The following is a 26021-nucleotide window of genomic DNA, read 5'->3' on the forward strand; positions in this document are numbered from 1 at the left end:
GGGCTAATAAAAGGTATTTCATCAGGTCAGTCAGTAAAGACTAGAGGAGATGATTGCCACTCCAAATTCAAGGAACATAAAAATCAAGGAAACATGACACCACCAAAGGATTACAATAGTCTTCCAAGATCTAACCCTAAAGATATGAAGATCTGCAATTTACCTGATAAAGAATTCAAAATAGCTGTTTTAAAGAAGCTCAATGAGCTATAAACACAAAATGATGGGGCACCTGTATGGTTCAGTCAGCTGAGCTTTGACTTCAGCTCAGGTCGTGACCTCACAGTTCATGAGTTCAAGCCCCACATCAAGCTCATGGCTGTCAACACAGAACCTGCTTTGGATCCTCTGTCCCCCTCCCTCTTCCTCTCCCCCACTCATGCTTTCTCTCTCACAAATAAATAAAACATTAAAAAAAAACACACAGAAAGACAAAAAACAAAACAAACACACACAAAAAGACAATTCAACAAAATCAGGAAAACAATAACTGAACAAAATGAGAAGTTTACAAAGAGATATAAATCATTAAACACAAACGACACAGAAATTCTGGAGATACAGAAAACAATGAATGAAGTGAAAAATTCAATAGAGAATACCAAGAGCAGAATGGATCAAGTAGAAGAAAGAATATATAAAGTAGAAGACAGGACTTTGAGATTATCCAGTTGAAAGAGAAAAACAACATCAAAAAATAGTAATAATAAATTTTTTTAAACAGTGAGGGAGCATTTATGAACAATAGAAGACCATCAAAGAAACAATATGCAAATTATTGCAGTTCCAGAAGGAGAAGAGAGGGAGAAAGGGGCAGAGAGCTAATTTAAATAATGACTGAGGTCTTCCCAAATTTGAGGAGAGATTTGGATACAAGTTCAGGAAGCTCTTGGGCCCCAAACAAATGTAATTTAAAGTGATCTTCTCTAAGACATATTATAATGAAACTGTCTAAAATCAGAGACAATGAGAACCTTAAAAGCAGGTAGAAACAAAAGCTTGTAACTTATAAGGGATCCTCCATGAGATTATCAGTGGATGTCTTAGCTTACACCTTACAGGCCAGGAGAAAGTGAGATGATATATTTAAAGTGCAGGGCAGAAAAAAAAAGCCAACCAAGAATATTTTTTTTCTGATAAAATTTTCTTTCAGAAATGAGAGATTAAAACTTTCCCAGACAACATAAGCTTGAGGTAGTTCATCGCCATTAGACATGCATTAAGAAATGCTAAAAGGAGTTATTCAACCTGAAATGAAAGGACACTAATTAGCAACATGAAAGCATGTTACTTTCACTGGTAAGTGAAATATGGTAGACAAGACACTGGTAAACTTAAGTATACCATCAAATTCAGAATACTTTAATATTGTAATATGGTGGTGTGTTAACCACTTAACTCTTTAAAGGTTAAAAAACACAATAATTAAAAATAATTGTAATATAAATACAAATATAATAATTTTTTAGTGAATACACAGTATCAAAAGAGGTAAATTGTGACACCAAAAGTATAAAAGGAGAGAAATAAAAGAGTTTTTATATGCAATCAAAATTAAGTTGTTATCAGTGTAAAATAGACTATCATATCTATGAGATGTTTTATGTAAGCTTCATGGTAACTACAAAACAAAGTACAAACACAAAAGATAAAGAGAAGATAATCAGAGTGTACCACTGCAGATGATCATCAAGGAAAGGCAGCAAGAGAGGAAGAAAGGAATATGGGAAGTATACAACAGCCAGAAAACAATGAAGATGATATTAGTTAAGTCCATATGTTATCAATAATTATTTTAAATGTAAATGGGTCAAATTTTCCAATCAAAAGGCATAACATGGCTGAATGGATTAAAATCGAGAGCCAGCTATAAGCTGACTATAAGAGATTCACTTCAGTTTTAAGAACACACATAAGCTGAAAGTGAAGTATGAAAAAGATATTCAATGCAAGTGGAAATAAAAGGTGAGCAGGGACATCTATACTTACATCAGACAAAATAAACTTTAAATTAAAAATGGCAACAAGAGAAACTGTTAATTGAGACAAGGTCATTGTATAATGATAAAGGCATCAGTTCATCAAGTAGATACAACAATACAATAATAGTAGGGAACTTCATTATTCTACTTTCAACACCGGATAGATCATCTGGACAGGTAATCAATAACGAAACTTCTGATTTAAAATATACCTTAGATCCAAAGGACCTAATAGACATATACAGAAAATAGCAGCAATATACATATCGTTCTTAAGAACATACAGAACATTCTCCAGGATAGATCATATGACAGGTTACAAAATACACCTAAGAAAATTTAAGAAGTTTGAAATAATACTAAGTATCTTTTCCAACCATAATGTTATGAAAATAAAAATCAATTAACAGGAGGAAAACTGGAAAATTCACAAATGTGTGGAGATTAAACAACATACTCCTGAACTATCAATAGGTCAAAAGAGAAATCAAAAAGGAAATAAAACATATCTATCTATCTATCTACATCTCTCTCTCTCCCTCCCTCCCTCTTTCTTTCTCTCTATAAATGTATATATATAACCATATATATATATAATCGTATATATATGTATAACCATATATATAAATGCATATATATAACCATATATAACCATATATATACATATATATGTATATATATAAAACCATACACACACACACACACACACACACAATTTTGACGAAAGAAATTGAAAAAAAACACAAAATAAATGAAAAAATATCTCATGCTTATAAACAGAAATAATTAATGTTAAAATATCCACACACATATCTTGCAACAAAAAAAGGAGATACAACATACCAAAACCTATTGGATGCAGCAAAAACAGTTCTAAGAAGTTTATATAAATGCCTACATTAAGAAAAAAGAAAAATCTCAAATAAACCACCTAACTTTACACCTCAGGGAACTAGAACAATAACAACAAAATAAACCTGAGTCAATCCAAGAAAAGAAAAAACAACAACAGCAACAACAAAAACCAAGGCATATAGATGAAATAGAGACCAGAAAAGCAACAAAAAATATCAACAGTACTAGGAGCTAGCATTTTAAGAAATATATAAACAAGATTGACAAACCTTTATCTATGAAAAAAAGAGACCCAATAAATAAAATAAGAAATGAAAGAGGGCACATCACACTTGATACCACAGAAACACAAAAAAACATAAGATACTACTGTGAACAATTATATGCCAACAAACTGGGTAACCTAGAATAAGTGGATAAATTCCTAGAAACAACCAATCTGCCAAGACTGAATCAAAAAAAAAAAAAAAAAAAAAAAGAAAGAAAGAAAGAAAAGAGAAAGAAAAAGAAAAAAGAAAATATGAACAGACCAGTAACAAGTAAGGAAACGAATCAGTAATCAAAAATGTCCCAACACAGAAAAGCCCAGGGCCATATGGTTCCCCTGGTGAATTCTATCAAACACTTAAAGAATACGCCCTAACCTTCTCAACTCTTCCAAAAATTTGAAGAGACAGGAACACCCCCAAACTCTTTACTAAGGCAGCATTACTCTGATACCAAACCCAGTATGAATTATGTAAGAGAAAGAAAACTATAGGCCAATAACCCCGATACACATGGATGTAAAAATTCTCAATAAAATGCTAGCAAACCAAACTGAACAGCACATTAAAAGAATCATACGCCATAATCAAGGGCGATTTATCTTTGGTATGTAAGAATCGTAAATGTAATACACCACAATAATGGAATGAAAAATTCACACCATCATTTCAACAGTTGCAGAGAAAGCATTTGACAAAACAACATTCTTTTATAATATAAACTCTAAACAACATGGATATAGAAGGAATATTCCTCAACATAATAAAGGCCATAAATAAATGATAAGTTCACAGTTAACATCATATTTAATGGTGAAATGCTGAGGACTTTTCCTCTAATATCAGGAACAAGACAAGGATGCCAATTCTCACAAGTTTTATTCAACATAAATACTGGAATTTCTAGTCAGTAATTAGGCAAGAAAACGAAATAAAAGGCATCTAAACTGGAAAAAAATAAGTAAAGCTGTCTCTGTTTACAGATGACATGATCCTATGTATAGAAAATCCTAAGGATTCCACTGAAAAGCTTTCAAACTAAAACACTTTCAGTAAAGTAGGTAGGATACAAAATCAACATACAGAAATTGGCTTTTCTATGCACTAACAATGAATTTTCTGAAAAATAGTAAGGGAAACAATCCCATTCAGAACAGCATCAAAAGGAATACAATGCTTAGTAATAAATTTAACCCCCAAAATGAAAGATCTGTAGACACTGAGAGCTACAACTTTGATGAAAGAAATTGAAGACACAAATAAATGAAAAACTACTATCCCATGCTTACAAACCGAAATAATTAATGTTAAAATATCCATACTACCCAAAGCCATCAATAAATTTAATGCAATCCCCATCAAAATTCCAATGGTATTTTTCACAAAAATAGAAAAAAATCCAATAATCATATGGAACCACAAAAGACACTGAGTAGTCAAAATAATCTTGAGAAAGAAACACAAATCTGGAGGAATCATACTTTCCGATTTTAACTATATTACAAAGCTATGGTTATCAGACAGTATAGTACTCACATCAAAATAAACACATACACCAGTGAAATAAATTCTAGAGCCCACAAATAAACACTAGCATTTACAGTCTGATAATCTTTGACAAGGATCCAAGAATGCTCATTGGAGAAAGAACCTTCTCTTCAATAAATAGTGTTGGGAATATTGGATACTCACATGCAGAAGAATGAAATTGGATACCTATATTATGCCACTCATCAAAATTCACTTGAAATGGATTAAAGACTTAAACATAAATCCAGAAACCATAAGACTCAAAAATGGATATATGGGTTGTAACAGCCCTCTTTATAATAAGGGGTTAATATCCAAAATATATAAGCACCTCATGTGACTCAAGAGTAAAAGAAAAAAAAAACACTTTATTTAAAAAATGGACAGAAGAACTGAATAAACATGTTTTTCCAAAGAGAACGTTAAAATGGCCAGTAGGTCCATGAAAAGATGCTTGACATCACTAATCATCTGGAAAATGCAGATCAAAACCTCATGAAATATTGCCTCACAAACGTTAACATGCCTCACATGTTAAAACAGCTATCATCAAATAGACAAATAATAACAAGTGTTGGCAAGGATGTGGAGAAAACCCTTGGGCACTGTTGGTGGGACTGTAAATTGGTGCAGCCACTACTTAAAATAGTATAGAGTTTCTTCAAAATAGTAAAATAATAGAACTACCATATATGATCCCGCAATCCCATTTCTGGATATATATTCAAAGCTAATGAAGGCAGGATGACAAGAGATAGCTTCCCTTCCATGTCAATTGCAGCATGTACAATAGCAAAGGTATAAAAACAACCTATGTGTCCATGTATGAATGAATGGACAAAAGAGATATGGTGTATATATAAAATGGAAGATTATTCTGCTGCGAGGAGAAAGGAAATCCTGCCATTTGTGACAAGTATAGAACTTGAGTGCATTTTGCTAAGCAAAATAAGTCCAGATGAAGAAAGACAAACACAATACGATATCATTTATATGTGGAATCTTAAAAAGCTGAATTCACAAAAACAGAGCATAATGGTTGCCAAAGACTGGAGGTTGGGGGAAATGCCTCCAAATGTTGGTCAAAAGATACAGAATACCAGTTATAAGATAAGTAAGTTCTGGGAATCTAATGCAGGGCCTGGTGATTCTAGTTAATAATACTGCATGACATCCTTGGAAGTCTCTCAGAAGGTAGATCTCAAATGTCTTCACCACAAAAAAGAAATGGTAATTATGTGAGGTTATAGTGGCGTTAACTAATCCTACTGTGATAATCATTTTGCAATATATGAACGTATGAAGCCAAAACATTTTACACCTTAAACTGACACAGGGCTTCATATCACTTATATCTCAATAAAGCTGGGGGATAAAAAGAAATCGAATAGCCAAGCACCACTAGACTAGAGAGAAACATAAGCAGCTTTACAATTTTCTTTGATAGAACAAATCTTTGGAACCCAATAGGTTTGGGTTCAAATCTAGCATCACCATTGACTACCATTGTGAACTTGGGCCATCCCTTGTTTCTTCATCTGTAAAATGGAGATAATAATATCTACTTCACAGGATCCTAGTAAGGATTAAATAGTACAATAAGTATAAAAACACTTATCTTAGTTACTAGCAGCAGGTAGAGGGTATTACTCTAAGTGAAATAAGTGAGACAGAGAAAGACAAATACCATATGATTTCACTTATATGTAAAATCAGAAACAACACAAACCAAAAAAGCAGACCCATAAATACAGAGAACAAACCGGTGGTTGACAGAGGGGATTAGGGCTGGAGGGTTGGGCAAAATGGATGAAGGGGAGTGGGAGGTACAGGCTTCTAGTTATGGAATGAATAATTCATGCACAGGAAAGGTTTAGTGTGGAGAATATGATTATATCAACGGTATTATAACAGTGCTGTATGGTGACAGATGGTAGCTACGTGTGCGGTGAGCACAGCATGATATAAAGAGTTGTCCAGTCACTATATTGTACACCTGAAGCTGGTTTAACGTTGCATGTCAACTATGCTTCAAAGAAAAGGAAAGAAATGCAATTTCCTTTACCCCATACATGTTGTCTGTTTCCTTGCCTCTTTTAGAATAGACACAGTTAAAGGCCTCGCAGACAGTCCCACAGCACGCCAGTGGTAAATGCAGAAACAAGGTAGGTCACGTCTGTCAGTACTGAGGGGGTTTCTCCATGCTAGGATGTTAAACCACTAAGAATAAATATATAACATGTATTTCTAACATTCAAATTCATGCAGCAATTTTCTTTAAGGTACGCTACAAAATAAGATAGAGAAAGCTATTAGAGTCAGGTAGCCGGGAAAGCTTCCATCCCTTCTCAAGGTATTTTCATGTGGTAGCAGAATGGTGTAACACTCCTGGCCTCTTTCTTACTTGTTCACTTACTTAATACTCCCAGATGGGAGGAGTAATGATTTACCTGAATGGTGAGTTCAAGAGCAAGAACTCAGCAAGGGTGACTCATCTTCTCCCTCCATTCTCATGATCCAACAGACAACACATTGACTATATTCTTCTAGGTCTACTGCCATAACCCACCTTTATCCCTTTGCAGGGAAGCCCATACTTCTCCAGCTGTAACTAGATGGGATACATCTAATTTTGGCATTCACTATTTGAAGACTCATTTTTCTCATATACCTAAGCCACAGTTTCCTAATTCCTACTGATTCCAGTAATTGAATCAATAGTTGTTTGTTTTTTTTAATTTTGATGTTCATTTATTTTTTTCAAGGGGATCAGAATCTACATGGGGACAAGGTGATGCTTTTAATTAGGTCCCTTCAATCCACACCAATGCTGACCAGAGACAGGATCTTTTCCATCCAAGTTTAAGAACAAATGACTAAAGCCATGAAAGGAGATTGTTCATTATTACTTCTAAACAGTATATCAAGAAATGAGCCATGGATTGTGATAAGCCTGTGGATACACTCTGTTCAGAGGTAGGACAAGAGTTGATATTCTTGCAAATTGAGGAGATCTTGTAGTCCACAGATACCCTGCAGTAAAATCGTATCTGGACGCCTGGTACAGACCTCTATTTACAACCCAAATTAAGGTAAATTTTTTCATTGATTTTTGTTTTTGTCAAATCCTAGGAAAGAAGGAAATTCTATTAGAGCACAAACCCACCATTTCACCAAAGAAAATACAGTGGAGTCTTTGCAGAAGCACTGGGTAGCACCCACAACCTGATTATGTAAATCGTTTTGTAGAAGCTAATACAAATATTTAACTTCAGAGGATTCTACCTCAAAAACTTTAAATAATTAACAAATAGGATTAAGATCAACCCTGACAATTTCAATATTGGGTTTTGTATCTCTGCATTCAGCATTAGGATTAAAAAAAAAAAAAAAAAAAAAAAGGAGCCAAGTCGTCATAGCCAACAAAGCAGACACTCACAAATATTTTACAGACATGTAAAAGACCAACCGCTAGTATTTCTTTCACTGACAAGTTCAAAAATCTCCATCATGAGGAAAATAATACTCCGTGTTTGTGACAGATGTTCTTCTGTTGGAAATGTCTTTCACAAGAGCATGTGACACAAAGATTCATTTTAGGAAATGACACAGAGCAAGGTTTTCATTACATGGCATCAGTCATCCAAGAGTAATGAACTGTGTTAAAACCAACATTGGGCTGCCATTCTTTGGAATTACAGTTATTTAAAGAACATTTCATAACAGTGGTGTAGGGTATCTTGTCATATCTTTATATCCACCAGCACAACAGAACCACATGATGTGACGAAGTATTGGAAGGAAATACGTACAGACTCAATTAGAATTTGGTTCTCATGGAAAATAACTTCTGAGAAATGCACCATTATTACAGATTGAAACCAGAGACTCCCACAAAACAAATAAAGGAGGAAGTAATGGTGATATATCCGACTCTTCCATTATTAAGAAGTGTGGGATAGAGATAACAAAGCCCAAACATGCCAGCTCACTGAAAAGTCTGCTTTATTTTGAATTACTATAGAAAATTTTTTTTTTTTTTTTTTTTTTATTTATTTTTGGGACAGAGAGAGACAGAGCATGAACGGGGAAGGGGCAGAGAGAGAGGGAGACACAGAATCGGAAACAGGCTCCAGGCTCCGAGCCATCAACCCAGAGCCTGACGCGGGGCTCGAACTCACGGACCGCGAGATCGTGACCTGGTTGAAGTCGGACGCTTAACCGACTGCGCCACCCAGGCGCCCCGAATTACTATAGAAAATTTAAAAAAAAAAAAATTTTTTTAACGTTTATTTATTTTTGAGACAGAGAGAGACAGAGCATGAACGGGGGAGGGTCAGAGAGAGAGGGAGACACAGAATCTGAAACAGGCCCCAGGCTCTGAGCCATCAGCACAGAGCCCGATGCGGGGCTGGAACTCACGGACCGCGAGATCGTGACCTGAGCCGAAGTCGGACGCTTAACCGACTGAGCCACCCAGGTGCCCCACTATAGAAAATTTTCTCATAAAAATCTCTTGTTATGAGATTATAGGATAATTTGCTCTCTTCCTTTCTCTTTGATCTCTCTTCAGACACCACCTCATCAGAGAGATTTTCCCTGACCACTCTACTCAAAATGCGTCTTGACCCAACCTTCAACCATCATCCTCATCTCCTATATATTTAGTATCCTTAACCTCTTTTGATGGTCATAGAACCACTTCTTTCTAATCTATTGGAGCTCTTTGTTTATCTTCTGCCTTCTACCAGAAGAATGTGATCTTCATAAAATGTTGGTTCAATGCTATACCTTTAGTATGTAGAACAGCCTTGGTACATAGGTGTTCAACATAAATGCACTGAAAAACTAAGAGAATTAAAGACATTGCTACCTAAATTATAGGCTATATCCCTTATCACCCCGAGAAACGTTTGGGCATATGGACAAATGATAGTATATAGGCTTCTCTGATCCCCTGATTTTGTTGAAAAAACAAACAAAACAAAAATGCCTGGACATTATTCTTGGGATACTAGCATCCCCAGACAGCACTTGCCCATCATTATGTCATGTATTGATCGACTTTCCCACACGGTCTCAGGAAGCAACATCAACCCTATTGGCTACTGAACTTGCCTTTAAACAATGACTCTCTTCTTCCCACATAAGAAGTTTTGAGAAGCTTCCTTGTTTGGCTGAATTATGTGTAGGCCTGACCCCACTGTAGGGACCCATGGACACCAAATAACCTGCTCACTCTCATATACCTAGAGATGGTAAAAGCAGAGGCTCTTAACAGGGCCTTTGATGACAGGAGTCTGGCATGTGCCTGTGCTTTCATAAGAGTGGCTTTGGTTGATAACGAGCCACATCATGAGGCTAGCAGTCAAACTTAAAATTTTTTTTTCTAGAATATTCTATAAAGTAGGCCTTCTTCCATTAACTAAAATTCTCCTATTAGAATATAACTGTTAGGGTTATGTAATAACCACAGGGGTAATATATTTTCAACTAATTTTATGCATATACATATTTGAATTTACAGAATCATTTTCCTATATTGATTTTTTAATTTTTATCTCTCTGGATGTCAAATGAATAAAATTTCCTTAATTTTAATTTTTTTCCTTAAAGAGAACTACTATTAAGGTCATTGATTTATAGGAGAGAATTCCTTTCCTCTGGTCCCAGTCTAGTTCTCTGCCATAGTTGACATGGGATTTAAATACTATCCCTGATATGCTTAACATCCTCTTGGACACTTGGTCTCTTTTGTAATCACTTAGCTTTGATTTATTCTACATATCCCACAGTGATGGGAATCACCTTTGGTAATTGGAATGGCAGTGCTAAGAGCAGACCTGATAAACCTTTTTTTAAGGGGCCTGAGGAAGGGGTGACTCCTTCTCTGTGGGCTATTCATTTAGAAAGAGATGTGCTCTGTTTACTTGAGTTTGAAATTGATAGATAGAAAATAAGAAAGAGCCCTGCTAAACTTGAGATAACTCAAGGTTTAGCTGCTAATAATTGTTGACTGTTCAATATGTAGAGCCATTCCAGAATCTCCAAATTTATGTCCAGGAAAACTCAGTTTCTAGAGCCGTATAGCCCTCTAGGGAGGCCTCGGTGACACCAGGAGGAATAATGGACAAGAAAGATCTCTCTAGAAGGCAGACAGGGATTATAAGACTGGCTAACCAGTGAACTTACTGCACTGCAAAGCTAGAATTCTATTCCTGCCCCCAGTAATCAGCAATTGCAGCTGGTTACCCATTCTCTCTGTTCCCAAACAGTGGTCTTCCTTTAGTTTCATGTATCCTATTTTTTCTCTATTGTTGTATGCTGTGGAAGATGGGATAGATAACCTGTCTTTTAAGCTTATGAGTGCTAAGCCAGGAGAGGCAGCCGTGTCTGAGCTTGTTGGGGATGACGGCATCACCAGATGTGATTAGAGGATGAGGCTTTGAGGTATGCTCCTTTGAGGAAGGAATGAACGCATGCTACCCAAAATGTATAAATGGGAAGAATGGTGTAATGGATGTTGGACAGCCAAAAAGATGAACTATTCTTAATTTTCTCTACTAGAGGCAACAAAGCTAAATTATTCATAATCCTAGGCTCTTTTGCAGCTAAGGAGAAACCATATGACTCAGTGTGGGCCATTATGATGTAAACACAAGTTCCGAAGTTAGGATTCTGGGAAAGCTTTTAAAAGGACCAAATCAGTCAGAATGATCCATCAGTTTCAGATTCTTTTGTTTTTCCTGGTTAAGATGGATAGCATATCTGGGCTTTAGAAACAACATATGCAGGGGTGCCTGGGTAGCTCAATTGCTTAAGCATCTAATTTCAGCTCAGGTCATGATCTCATGGGTTCATGGGTTCAAGCCCTGCATTGGGCTCCAAGCGGGCAATGTGGAGCCTGCTTGGGACTTCTCTCTCTGTCTCAAAAATAAACATCCTTGATCCTTGAGGGCACCCCAATGCATTTGCTCTTCATTGCCTATCTATGGCCTTCTTACTAATAAGAAAATAAACACCTACAAGGTTAAGCTATTCTTAGATGTTTTTGTTTCTCAGCTCTTTTTACACTTAGAGAGACACATTCCTTGGCCTATGATTTTCTTCTAAATACACTGAAGTTGGCAAGAACAGTAACAGCCAATATCCTTAATCCAGGGCAATCCAGTAGCAATCCCAGGAGAAGGACTAAATGTTAAAAATCCAGAATAAGAAAGAAGTTTTATTCAACTTGATTCTCCAACACCTAGCACAGTGCCTGATACTTAGCAGGTAATAAAAATGTTTGCTGATGTTATTTATTTTATTTCTCAAAAAACTGTTTTATAATGACATACCACTTAAAGCAAACATTAGAATTCATAGAAGGTTCAGTAACAAATTTGAATTTAATGAATAACAACATTCATTGAATAATTAACATTTATTGAATTCTTAGTGTAATCTAAGCACTATGCTAAATTCTTTGTGTATTTTTTTAATTAATTCTGACAGGCATCCTTAGTTCAATAATGTTAAGTATTATTATTAGAGAGTTTCAGAGATATTTAAATTATTTAGCCAAGGCCACACATTCAGGTGGTATCAGAGCCAAAATTCAAGGCCAAGTTTATCTCTCTCCTAACCTACACTCAACCACTATGTATTACTAGAATATTCTAAATCTGCTCTCTTCAAAGGAACATTTTTTTTGATCCCTAAAAACTCTTTTTGACAGAACAGCAAGTATACAGAAAATGTTAGTTTGTGTTAATGGCTATACATTATTAATCAATTACCACTTACTGGATGATTTATTGTTTGATTCTTCTTAGTTGACAAATCAGTTGAATTTTTCATATGCACACACTGGAATAAGTTAGCTAGAGCGATTCCCTTGGACAGCTTTGTGAACACTCCAGGTTGCTACTGGGAACCTAGATTATTTGTAGCCTTTTTGCTTTAAAATCCTAGAGTCTTTAAAATGTAGCACCACAACCTGCATGGTAGGATATTGATAGGAACAAGGATGCAGGAGGCGATTCAGTAGATACTTAAATGGCAAAAAATATAGTGCAAGTTTCACACACCCTGCGGACTGCAGGTTTATATGATAATAAATTATAGTTATCACCAGGACAAAGGGAAAAAAAAGGCCATGAAATCCAATAGCTCAGTGAGAAATCTGCTAATACAGGTGGTCAAGCTTGTTCCATTTCATTGTCAAAGGGAGGCTATTTATTTGCTTCTGGGTAGTTAAATTACAGAGCCATTTACTGCTGAAAGTTTTCTAGCACGCAGATGTGGATCTAAGGCTCTGGGCTTTAAAAGATTCAAAGTCTGAGAGAAAAATAGAGGAATAAGAATTTACTCCACAGACAGCATAATTGATAAGGGAGAAATCTTTCAGCAACTCCAGAAATAAAATAAGTGTTTTTAAGCATTGTGATTGGAATCTCCTTACATTGAACATTGTACAGTGAACATTGGGGACAGGTTGAGGGTAAAAACGCTGGCTGTAATGAATAACTTTTTAGAAGCTCTTTAAAATATATTCCCTTTGATAGCCTCCTATTTAGGTAAGAGGTCAGTGATTGGTGTACATATGTGTAAGAGAGAGTGAGATAGAGACAGAGATTCCTTGTGTACCAGAATGCTCAGAAACAAAGGGAAAATAGCCATGATGGCTCTTCAGTAATTATAAAATCAATGCCAACTTTCTTTGCCTGTTGTGCAAGAGGATAGGGATTTTTATCCAACAAGTAACACTACACATATATTTATATATATTTTTCCCACAACATTTCCAAAACTTGTTAGTCCATCAACAAAATAAATCAAAGATACTCCAATAACATTTTCTTCATAAGCATTTTTATAATGATTTTCTTGTCAGTTGCCTTTCAGTCTATCTGCCTGTCTCCAGCAACTATATTTTACCACTTGTTTCCTGTGTATTAGATTGCTTGCTTAAGTTGCCAGGTAACTTAACTCTTTGCCAAGTACCCCTTAAACCAAGACATGTATATATTTCCCTTATTAATTACAAATATTGATTTCATCCATCTTAGTTCATGAGCAAATTGGAAGCTCCAGGCACACTCTTGATGAGGAATACATTACACAGCAGAAAGAATTCAAATTCCAATTTATATAGCCTTGAAAAACAACTAATGTGTTGTAAGAGGGCTGTGAGTCCACCAACATAATCTATGTGGAAAGTGACCTACAACCAAAGATTAACAGATATGAGTGGTATCAGCATACTAAAAGATATCTGAAGACAAAGAAAACCATATACCCTACCTCTGGTTATCTCAGGTTGAAACTGAAAAATATTATAAGGGGATGTTAGCAGTCATAACAAGATCATAGGAGCAAAAATTTGATGACTTGGTCTTATGGGGATGGTTAATGGTAACTACATGAATTGGCCCCATACATGAATGTGGCCCAAATGCATTAGGTCTGAATTTCATGATCTGTTGGTTTTTTTTAGCTGACTTTTGAAAATCCAGAGACAAATTAATTCAATACCAGTAATCAAAAAATTATTTAAAAATTTTAGGTGCATGTGAATAAATCCAAAATGACCATTAATTGGAAGCAAATACATAACAAGCATCTATATGCTATAAATAATTTTCTTAAACTTTTTATTTGAAAATAATCATAGATTTACATCAAAGTGTAAAGATATTATATGGAGATCCCATTCACTCTTTACCCAGTTCCCTCCAAGTTTATCTTACATAATTACAGCAAAATATCAAAACCAGAAAACTGACATCGATATGCGTGTATAGTTCTATGACATTTTAACATACATGTATAATATTCTTGTAATCACCACTGCAATTAGAATTCAAAACTATTTAAAATGATCGTATTTATTTTCTTGAGTATAAACATGCATTATGATTCCAGAGAGAAAGCTCCAGACTACTGTTTTACAAAACAACGAATGTGTATTGAAATTTATTAATATCTAGGAAATTATTATCTAGTAAAGCTATACATAAAGGTCAAAGTAAAATTCTAACAATACAGACAATGTATGCTTTTTTAAAAAATGTTTATTTTTGAGAGAAAGACAGAATGCAAGCAGGGGAGGGCAGAGAGAGAGAGAGGGAGACATAATCTGAAGCAGGCTCCAGGCTCTGAGCTGTGAGCACATAGCCCCATGCGGGGCTCAAACTCAGGAACCGTGAGATCATGACCAGAGCCAATTGGAGGCTCAACCAACTGAGCCGCCCAGGCACCCCCCCAGACAATGTATGCTTTAACTGAACTCATTTCCTTGCATAGACCAGATAATCTCATGATTCAGCCATCAGCTGTCCCCAACATAACAGTAAATAATTTTTTAGCACAGTTTACCAATGACAACTTGCTGAGAATTATACTACTCCCAAACTCTTCACTGATGAAAGCCCTAGACACACACACACACACACACACACACACACACACACACACACACGCTTCCTTTTTCAGGCAAAACAGAGCACTTTACAAGTGCCCTTAATGTGCTAATGAGGTCACCATAACAAAAGAGCATATTAATAAGTATACACAAAGAAACAATGAAATAAACCAGCCAGGATTTTCCAAACCAAACCTATTATAAGGCGCCTTGCCTTCCCTAACAACTAAATGTAATTCGAATCATTGCAAACTCCAGTTCTGATTCAGCTCACAGCCGTGGAGAAATAGACGATCACAAAAGAAAACAAAATCTAAACGCCAATCTTACCTTGGCCATCTGTGCCTGCACGCCATTTGCCTTGAGAGACGCTACTGCTTTCTGTGCGGCTGCAGGACTGTCAAAATCCACAAAACCGTACCCTGTGAAAGTACAATACCCCTTGTTAGTACTGCATCTCTATCATACAGGGGGACGGTGTGTTTGTGGCCACACTTTCATTCGTAACTTCTGGAATAACCAGAAAGGCTCTCAAGCCATTGGCCTTCATATGTCAGGAGAGATACCACAATACCATTAAATGTAAAATTGTAAGTCTCTTATTTTCTGGAGATTGGGTATGCAGTCAGCCATCTGATTTGGGCTAATTGGACGAGTAAGGTAATACATTATTTAATCATGACCCTCTTCAATGAATTTGCGGCAAGGATGAGGAGCACAAAATGCTGAAAACGATAGAAAAGTCTATGTCTGAAGTCAATTTTCAAAACCCCAAAAAAGCTCATGTTAATAAAAAGCCTCGATAGATCAGTTTATTCAAGTGATTACTCACAACCTCTACAGTGCCTGGCACCCAGTAGACATTTTATATAATAAATGTATGTTGACTGTGTGAATGAATGAAGGTTGTGAATGCGAGTTAGGGTCTCAACCCAGTTCCAGCTGATATGTAAGCCCATGCTAACTCACCACAGAACCTTGTCTCACTTGATGACAACATCTTTTTATTTAAATTTATTTATTTTGAGAAAGAGAGAGAACAAGCAAGCGGGGGAGGGACAGAGAGAGAAAGGGAGAGAGAGAATCCCAAGCAGGCTCCACACTGTCAGCACAGAGTCTGATGTGAGGCTTGAACCCACAAACTGCAAGATCATGACCTGAGCCCAAATTAAGAGTCAGACACTTAACTGACTGAGCCACCCAGGTGCCCCTCGATGACATCTTAACTAAGACTTTTTCACTCTTAAGTGATGTGTGATTGAATAATTAAATAGTCAAGCTTCTTTTTTTAAAATATTTTTTAATGTTTATTCATTTTTTGAGAGAGAGACAGAGCATGATTGGGGGAGGGCAGAGAGAGAGGGAGACACAGAATCGGAAGCAGGCTCCAGGGCTCTGAGCTGTCAGCACAGAACCCAATGTGGGGCTCGAACTCATGAACCATGAGATCATGACCTGGCCGAAGTTGGACGCTTAACCGACTGAGCCACCCAGGAGCCCCTCAAGCTTCTTTAAAAATAATTTAAACAGTGACCGGTGTCACTGATTTGTTACTGAAGTATAATCTGAAAAAGGCACAGGAGTTCCCTCTACTGTTCTCTGCCCTTGTGCCTGTATAAGTGCATATACAGAGTGAGGCCAGGGGAATAGCTAGAATCAATGAAACAGAATCAACGGAAAGGCGATTCTGTAGGACCATAAACTAGCTGATATTAGTCTGGGGCTTTAGCCTAACTGTAACGTCAGCTGCCCTAAGAACATCTCAAAATTAGAAAGCTCAAGCATGAGTATGAGGGCAGCTGTACCTGGCATGTCTAACAAGCCCATCATATGTATCCTCTTCTTATCTGTCAGTCACGGATTTGCTCTGCACTCTCATGCTTGTTCCCCAGAAGTCTGGAGGTGAGCAAGCCTAGTAACCATGCTCTGGGACCCACCCCGCCATCACCAAAGAAGAGCGCAAGGGAATTCAATTACCAAGTTGTTTCTTTTAATTAACTTTTTAATTTTCTCCCCTCGAATCCCTGCTTCTTTTTCTCCCTCCCAGCATGGTATGCTAAAATGAACTTGTTACACAGCAGTGTACCATAAAATGCTCTTGAAAAGCTGGGCAGAGAAGCTGCGAAGTTTGTGTTTCTAATCCAAAGGGAAGCCCACTCTGTAAGTACTGCTAATTCTTCTCTTCCCACAAAATTCAAACTATGTGAGTAATAGGAGTCTTGCCACCCAATAAGATGAGTCAGATAGGGAAAAATAAAAGCAGAAAGAGAAAGGGGGAGGAAAGAACAAAATAAGTCAAGAAGTAGGGTCAGGGGAGCAGAAGGTAAGACTAAAGTGTAGATATTATCTCTTATGTATCAATGTGTCGTGCTGGGTGGTTGACATGTTGATAACTGGTGAAATGATAACTTCATGTATCACTGGCCTCGTGCCTATTCATGATACATGAAGAAACAGAGGCTCAAGCCAAACGGCACAAATACCCACTAATTTCAAGCTGCCTCATTGCCAGGTCCAGGATTTGAAGTGAAGTCATCATAAGCCCTTCCCAAATGCACCACACAATGAACTACTTTATAACCCCACTTTGCACATTCTTTAGAGTAGCCCCTGAAGCCTACCGGGAAGAGGACACAATTCTTGAAAATTCCTTGATTTTGAAGTTAGGACACAGAACAAAGCAGTTCCACAAGTGGATTCAATGCAGTTCATTTAGTCCGTACATTTATTAATGGTTGAATTTCCAGTAGAACGGGCTAAGTGAAATTTGACAAGGCATCCCCTTCCACTACATGCTTTGGTCAGTTGTCCTTATCGATTCACATGCTCATTCTTTCATTCAATAATGAAATTCTGGGGTGCCTGGGTGGCTCAGTGGGTTGGGCATCTGACTCTTGATGTCAGCTCAGGTCATAATCTCACGGTTCATGGGGTCAAGCCCCACATTGGGCTCTGCGCTAACAGTATAGAGTCTGCTTGGGATTCTTTCTCTCTTTTCTCTCTCTGCCCCTCCCCTGCTCATAGGCTTGCTCTCTCTCTCTCTCTCTCTCTCTTTATCTATGTCAAAATAAATAAATAAAGTTAAAAATTTTAATTAAAAAACGAAATTCTATTTCAGGCACTTTGCCAGACACATGAATACAGCAGTTAAAAAGAATGGTCCTACTTCTCACCCTTGTGCATTTTTAGAGTTGAGAGATGAACAGGAAACAAATAGCCACACAAATGAATCCACAATTACCAAACGGCAGAACTGTCTTGAAAAAAATGAAAGCATATAATACAGAATCTGACTACTGAGTGTTCATTATTGAAAGTCTTAGGGAAGCAGTGGCACAAAATGATTTGCATTTCTTAAAATATCCTGGCTGAAGATCGAGTTGTTGTGGGGAAGGTGGACAGCAAGAGTGTCATCGGGAGAAGAGTTAGGGGCTATTACAGCAACCCAGACAAATGGCGGCTGGCGATAAAATGGAGGGGATGAAATGGATGATTTGAGTTATATTTTGGAGGCAGAATTAGCAGGACTTGATGATAGCTTGGCCGGGTTGGAAGTAGGGGAGATATAGACGACAAGGATTACTACCGATTTTTTTGGCATAAGCCACTGGGTGTGTGGAGATGTGATTTACTGAAGTGGGGGGCCTGGAAGAGCATCCAACAGGGGGGAGGGAAAATTACAATATCGGTTGAGTCAGAAATGTCTGTGAGACATCTAAGTAAAAATGTCAGAGAGCAGTTGGATATATTAGGCTAGTGCTCAGAAAAGAGGATAGGATTGGGGATACAAATTGGGAGGTCAACGGCATAAAGATGTGATTTATAGAGACGGAAAGAGACAAAAACGCCTAGCGTAAGTAGAAACCAAGGACCCAAGTTTGGAGCTTGAACAACTTCGGCATTTAGGTGTCAGGTGGGAACAAGAGATTGCAAAGGAGAATCAGAGAGGGAGAAGGGAATGAAAAGGGAAGAGGATGTCTCAAGGCCAAGGGAAGAAGCTGTTCCAAGAAGGAGAGAGAAATCAGCTGTCATATGTCACTGACGGTGTAAGCAAGATGAGGGCTTGCAAATGTCCAGCGTGCTTAGGAACGTGGGTGTCATGATTGTGATTTGCTTCAGGCAAGTGGTAGGGACTGAAGCCTGTTGGGTAGTTAAAGAATAACAGCAAAGAGGGAGAGGGGGAGAGAGTGTTTGCAGGTCTCCTTGTTATCTTGCTAGGAAGGAGAATTAAGAGATGGTCAGCGAGAGGGTGATACAATGTCAAACGAGCTGTTTTGGTTTAAGATAGGAGATACCAAGGCTTTTAACCTTAGCTGCACACTAGAATCACCTTGAGAGATAAAAAAAAAAACATACTAGTGTCCATTTCTCACCCCCAGGAAAGTAAATCAATATCTTTGGTAATATGGCCCAGGTGTTTATACACACACACACACACACACACATATACACACACAATGGTGCATGTGTGTACGTGTATATGTGTGTTCCTCAGCTGATTTTAGTGGGAAGCCAGGGAACTACAGAGTATTCATTCAAGGCATTCAACAAATACTTATTTGTTGCACCCACTATGGGACTGTTCTTGGCAATTTCAAATCGGGATAGGAATGATCAAACAGAAAGCAAAAGATCGAAACTTCCGGAGGGCAAGAGGATAATTTATAGAATAATGTTCCTGAAAAGTGATGGAGTGAGAGAATCTAGAACATATGTGAAGTGCTGCCTTTACTAAAAGAGGGATCTTTGGGGCACCTGGGTGGCTCAGGTCCAACTCTTGGTTTCGGCTCAGGTCATGGTCTCATGGTTTGTGAGTTCGAGCCCCATGATGGGCTCTATACTGGCAGTGCAGAGCCTGCTGGAGATCCTCTGTCTCTGTCTCTCTTTGCTCCTCCTCTGCTCACTCTCTCTCTCTCTCAAAAGAAATCAATAAACATTAAATAAAAGAGGGATCCTTCCCTTTACTCATTGCAACTTGAAGGAAGAAATAAAAAAGATCACTCTTGGTTAATCGTTATTTATTATACATAGCCAGTCATTGGGACTGTACTTAACACATAGCGTGTGCTTCATAAATATTTGTTAAAGTGAATTAAAAGCATGTGTAAAAGATGCTAACACTTCACGGACTACAGGGGGAATTAACCGATTGAAATGTCTATTGATACATTTTGACTATAAAGAACAATATAATGCCAAGTGGTCCCAGTCTGGCTCGGCCATGGTCCCACCCAGCCAGGCAGCCGTGGTTTTCAGGACTCTGCACCTCGGTTCCAGCGTGGCTTCTCCTCTAGCTTCCTCCCCTTCCTTCCAGCCCAACACATTACACACGATATGACAAAATCACAATGCTGATCTCCGGGACTCAGCTCCAATCTAAACAGGAGAAATCTCTGTGAGGGTATGAGACACCTGAGCTTTCTCTGAATCAGGGAGGGAATGAGTGAACTTTTAGAAGAATGTGTTTGTAGAGCCATCTTGCCCACAAGGAGACACAGTGGTGTCTTTGTAAAAAAACACCTCCTCTACAGAAGAGTCCACGACAATAGGGGTGCCCAGATCCCGTGACACAAAGTTATAAAGAAAGAATAAGCCACCAGATAGGAAATACTTCACTGAGCTATGTGTTTTCCACACATATCTACTCAATTTAACGAATTAAAATGAAAAGTTCAGAGGTAAAAATGTCTCAAGCAATCCCGGAAAACACTCCGACTGTAGAAATACGCATCGCATTCCTGACGGCACATACTCCGTGCGACCAGAAGAACAAAATAAAACGCAAAGTCGCTCCTAGAGAATCATGACGCATTTCCTACAAAAGAAAGCAACTTCAATTCGGTTTCAATTTGCTTTCCTTACTGGCAAGTCATCAAGCCTGGGACCCCTGCACCTACATCTGGAGAGGGGCAGGGTGAGGAGATCAGCTCCAGCTAATAACGCTTCGCGGTAACTGCTAACATCCTCGAGGAAACATTGGTGAATGGTCACCATCGGAAACTCCAGCCCAAGTGGCTGCAAGTAGACCGGTCTCGCTCCCTCAATTACATAATTAAGCTTGGCAACAGGTTCAAATGAATTAAGGCTGAACGTGGCTCTTTTCTCCACACACCCCTGTGCTTGTTTTTCTTCCTTGTCGGGGGGGGGGGGGGGGGGGGGGGGAGAAGGCCAGCAGTTCTGCAATTAGCGGGAAGCAGAGCAGTGAGAAAGAACCAGCTCCATACTAATTAGGTCACTCGCCAAACGCACTCATTCCATTGGCAGATAGAATCAATGCTTTCCTGAAATGCTTTAAACTTGGTGTGTTAATTTAAAAGTTTTACTATTTTTATCGCTCTGCAAGCCCGGTGACATAAGAGAAAAAAAGGAAAAAAAAATGTTTATGCACACTCTTAGAAATTGTGACTGAGTTCTAGACCAACGGATTGGCCCAGAGGGCTCCGGTTTCATTTCCTTCAGTGCATTTGTAGGCGACTTCTCTGTGACCTTTGCCATTCAACCAGACCGCTGTGTGGCAACCCATCTGAACGGGGTTAAAAGTCTCTGGACCATCTTCAACAGCCTATTTGTACTTCTCCGGTGCTGCCGGCTCTTTGAAGTTTCTATTGCAACTGCTTACCTATCTACCAACACCGGGATTGTACTTTCTAGGGTAGGGGGATGGCAATGTTCAAACCAGAACTCCTGGTTCGGACCCACGGTGGCATCTCGCCAGCTGAGGGAGATTTGCTCTCAGAGTGAACCCTACACCACATTTCGCAACGTTTGCATTGCCCTTCCTCTTCAGAATGGCTGTCATGAAAGCCCACTTGAAACACAGATGGCTGGATGTAACACCCAACGTCTTTCAGAGATGATCCAGCTGCGAGTCAAATGTGATTTGTAAACGGAGTAAGAATCTAGGAACGTGTCTAGGCATTACACGTTCAAGTGAAGTCCTACTCAAATTTGACAGTAAAAATGTTTAAGAGTTGCCCTCCCATAAATTCCCCCTCCTTCTGTTTAGACTTAACAATAATCTGCAGCTGTCGTGTCTGAGCTCAGAGCAGAAAACCTGAGCCTCAAGTAGGGAAGGTGAGCAGCAGGAAGGGAGGAATGCTTTGCAGGCTTCCTACAGGTCCCGTGGAGTCTAGGCTACCTCCTTGCCTCTGCATTTCTGCTAAGTGCTCCTGCATCTGTAAAATGTTGAGTGATGGCTGAATGCCTTTCCTTTTATTGTGCTTCCTAAGTCTCTGCATTATGTGATCAGAGAAGGGTAGCAGGGTAGCAGTGATGAATTCTTGACGACTTGTATACTTATGATACCAAACTAACCAGAGACCCCGGTCATTACTTCAGTATCTTCTTTGCAGCAATTGTATAATGAAGCAAGGGTTCTATGGAGGAACCATAATAGCCATTTGGCCAAACTCAGATGTGTGAAAACAAAGGCAAAAGATAAGCCCTGCTAGAATGCAAAAGCCAGCAACAAGAATGCTTATTTTGAGGGAAAGAAAATCTAAGTCATCAAAATCTGAAATCACCTATGCTTTGAAACATCTTCAGAAAGTAATTTGGAATGATTTTTACACAGAAAAAAAAGCACGATGTGTACTTTCTCTGCAAAGGGCTGTGGCCCTCAGATATTTAGCAAATAGAGGTAAATAAGAAGGGAAATGGTGTCCTTTATACAGTAAACAGATTGCTTCACTACATTCCCCTGATGTTTGAGCTTAATTACCTAAACATTCTGATATCCCAGTGCCAGAAACACCAAAATGAGACATCAGTGTTTAGAGCAGGATTTACCGTTATGAGGAACATTTTTGAATCATGATGTGACTTTCCTGTTACTTAATTTACTAAACGTCTACTATGTGCAAGAGAGATAGCTCGCTAGATGCTGCAGAGAAAACGAAGACACTCTAATGAGGTCCCTCCTCTCAGGCAGTTCAACGGTCTAGTCGGGTAGATAAGGAAATTTAAATATCATAGAGAGTATTCTTACACACAGAGGGTTATGTTAGGTGAGCAAATGAAAAATGCCATGTTTTCCTTCAATATAGTATACGTGGTTTTGCATCTACAATTCTGCTCTTGGAGCTCAATGCCTGATTCAACACGCCCAAAGTCCTTCAATGAGTTGCATGATGGTAAAATTACCCACATTCTAAATTTATCTATGTATGTATTATTCTACCTCTCTGTTGGGCATTTTTGTGCACAGCAGAAATGAATTAAGTTAAATACAAATGAATTATGGAGAGGGATTGGCACCACATAAAAAGTGAAAGAAAAATGCTAGTATTCGAACATGGCAAATATTTCTTCCAGGTGGGGGCAAGCTCAGTACATTTTGTGCACAAATGACAAAAGGGAGCACCGGGAAAAGAAATTAGGTCCCACATGGCCTTTCCCAGCAGAATAGAACAATTATGAAGACTGACAAATTTAGGGAGCAAAGTACTTAGTAGTATGCCACTTAAAAATGGGACACTTTCTCATCCCATTTATGTTGCACAAAAAGTCTTATTAAACCAAACACAAATTCAAATCCCAAAACTCACTTCCCAACTCACCCCATTCAATTGATTTTTAAACAAGAGAAATTGCTTCTTTATACTGAATAAAGTCAAAATTAAGATCAGGATCATCATTTATGGGCTTAAAGAGATCGCTATGCTTTATTAAGATTAAAGAAACTCACTGATTTGCCAAGGTCTTCGACTAGACCAACCATTATTTTATTATAATATTGCAGAGATTAAGGAAGCAGTCTGCTTGGCTGCAAATGGGCAGATTAACCTCTGTGAATCATCTTGCAAAGTCTTCCTTTGCTAAGAGGCAGTGTTCAAGGATACACAGAAAATACACATCTTGTCTGAACCATTGGTCCTATGTGTCTCTGCGGTCAACAACAGCGGGAGGTACAAATGTGTATTGCAGTATAGCTGCGGGAGCCAGCCAGGGTACTGGTAAAATAATTCCACTGAGTTTGTAACTATGATGGAAGCAAGCTGTAACTGAACACTCTAATTATAGCTCTACAATCCCAGTGCACAGTAGGATAGGCAAAACTAACTATGATTTCATTCCTGAGTGCCCATCCTGCCCTCCCTCTCCTTGCTCTGGTCCTATAGACATGTGGAACTATAGACTATTCCTCCATCAGAAGAGCAGAGATGATTGTCGAAGAATCCATGGGAGGACAATCCCATGCCCCCAACCCGCAACCCTGAGGTGTTTCAATGCACACTTTCAATGGCTCCAGCTAATGTCCTAAGAAGCATGTGGGTAGTCTTTTACATCTTTCTACAACAGAGACATCACGTGACCCACAGCCATTCATCTTTAGAGGACAGATATTGTAGCAGAACCATCCAGAAAGATGTATTAGGTAGCTTAGTGCAAAAAGGAAGGAAGAGTAAGTGAACCCTATATACAGGTCAACTGTCTTTAAGATAAACATGTATTATCTACAAGTCTGTTTTTGTTACACTCGACATCTAGATATTCACTCCACCAACTTGTCATTTCATGTAAATTTCTGCACAAAGCCCGGCGTTCCTTTAACCATTCTTACTTTCCTGGGAAAGGCTCCATGTATGATTTCCTCCTCCCAAACCTTTGGCAAAACTCACTTTGAAACCCTCAGGAAGCTTCTGTTTAACAAAAGTCATGCATTTTCTAATTTATACCCATATTTTACTGGATGCAGTCTTCAGTGATGTGGTTATAGGCTTTATTCCAAATATTTTAAGTAAATGTCCATAAGTACTGTCCCTATCACTATGAGAAATGGTGTCTTTTACATCCTGTTAGACCTCAAATTACTTCTTTTCATCCCACCTGATGTAACAAATTACAATTCTAGTTTTGTATTCAAATTTTAAAAATAAAGAGACTTAGGTATATATATAAATGAGAGTAACAAAATGCATGGGGAAATAAATAAATAAATAAATAAATAAATAAATAAATAAAAAATAAAAATCAAGCGAAACAAAATAGTATTCACTGAAATAAATGTAAATCCCTTTCTGCCTAGACCTTAGTGCTATGGTCTACCTTCCTGAGAAACTTTCTTATGATTCCTTCTGATGTTCTAACTTGAAATAGCCACCAAAAATAATTCTTGAGCTCTTACTATTATATGCATTAGAAGCACTTAGGGATTTATAGGGTAATAAAAATTATTCTTGCTATCAAAAATCATGAAATGAAAAATATTTGTAGTTAAGATTTTGTAAATGGCTCCCCAACTGTCCATTCCCCCTGCAAAAAATAAATAAATAAATAAATAGTAGTGTTATTTTCTTCTAATTTTAAAAGTTATATAATTTTATTGAGGAAATTTCAGTCAATATGGAAAGAAATTAGCCATGACGCCACAGCTCAAAAATAAACAAACTGTTCATTTACTTTTTTTCTTTATTTTTAACCCAAGTGGTATCAGATTATGCAGTTTTATAATCTGCCTTTTTTTTTCCCTCTTACTAATGCATGTGGCTACCTTTCCTGGTCAATATATATGGATTGTTATGATCCCGTTAATCTATTATTTTCAGCATCCAATTGCCTAGCTCTTTCTTAAAGATTTCTGAGCTTTACATAATGCCTTAGCCAACTGATTTGCAAAACTGATTTTATGCCAACATCTTGAAAGATTTTTAAAATTAATAAAATCAGAATAAGCGATACTCTTAAAGCCTCCTAGTCGTTAGTGACTTTTCCTGCGTTTTTTGTTTCTTTGAAAGTTACTTCAAAGAAACACCCTAAATGCACTGCAAACCAAAGATACCAGAAGCCAGGTAAATCAAATTCAAACAATGCCCTCCCGAAACACAGGAGTAGGAAACCCACTTTCCTTCTCATCGCAATTAGGCTGGACTCATCTCAAAGGAATTTTGGAAATATATCGGTACCTTATGAGGCACAATTTCAGATCTGTGATTCAGAAAGGATGCCAAGAATTTGAATGGTCAAGCCATTATACTCATG

The 26021-nt window shown here is 37.9% G+C and overlaps 1 protein-coding gene across 8 annotated transcripts in view; it reads right to left on the reverse strand.

Annotated features, from left to right (window-relative positions):
* Nucleotides 1–26021, reverse strand: part of RBMS3 (RNA binding motif single stranded interacting protein 3) — a 1338119-nt gene that overhangs the window by 416350 nt on the left and 895748 nt on the right. For all 8 annotated transcript variants that reach the window (XM_058729653.1, XM_058729650.1, XM_058729649.1 and 5 more), the window contains exon 7: nt 15372–15463. In XM_058729653.1, the coding sequence (XP_058585636.1) occupies nt 15372–15463 (92 nt within the window). The remainder of the gene's footprint in view (nt 1–15371; nt 15464–26021) is intronic.

The sequence above is a fragment of the Neofelis nebulosa genome, chromosome 5, assembly GCF_028018385.1.
Source record: "Neofelis nebulosa isolate mNeoNeb1 chromosome 5, mNeoNeb1.pri, whole genome shotgun sequence".
NCBI lineage: Eukaryota > Metazoa > Chordata > Mammalia > Carnivora > Felidae > Neofelis > Neofelis nebulosa.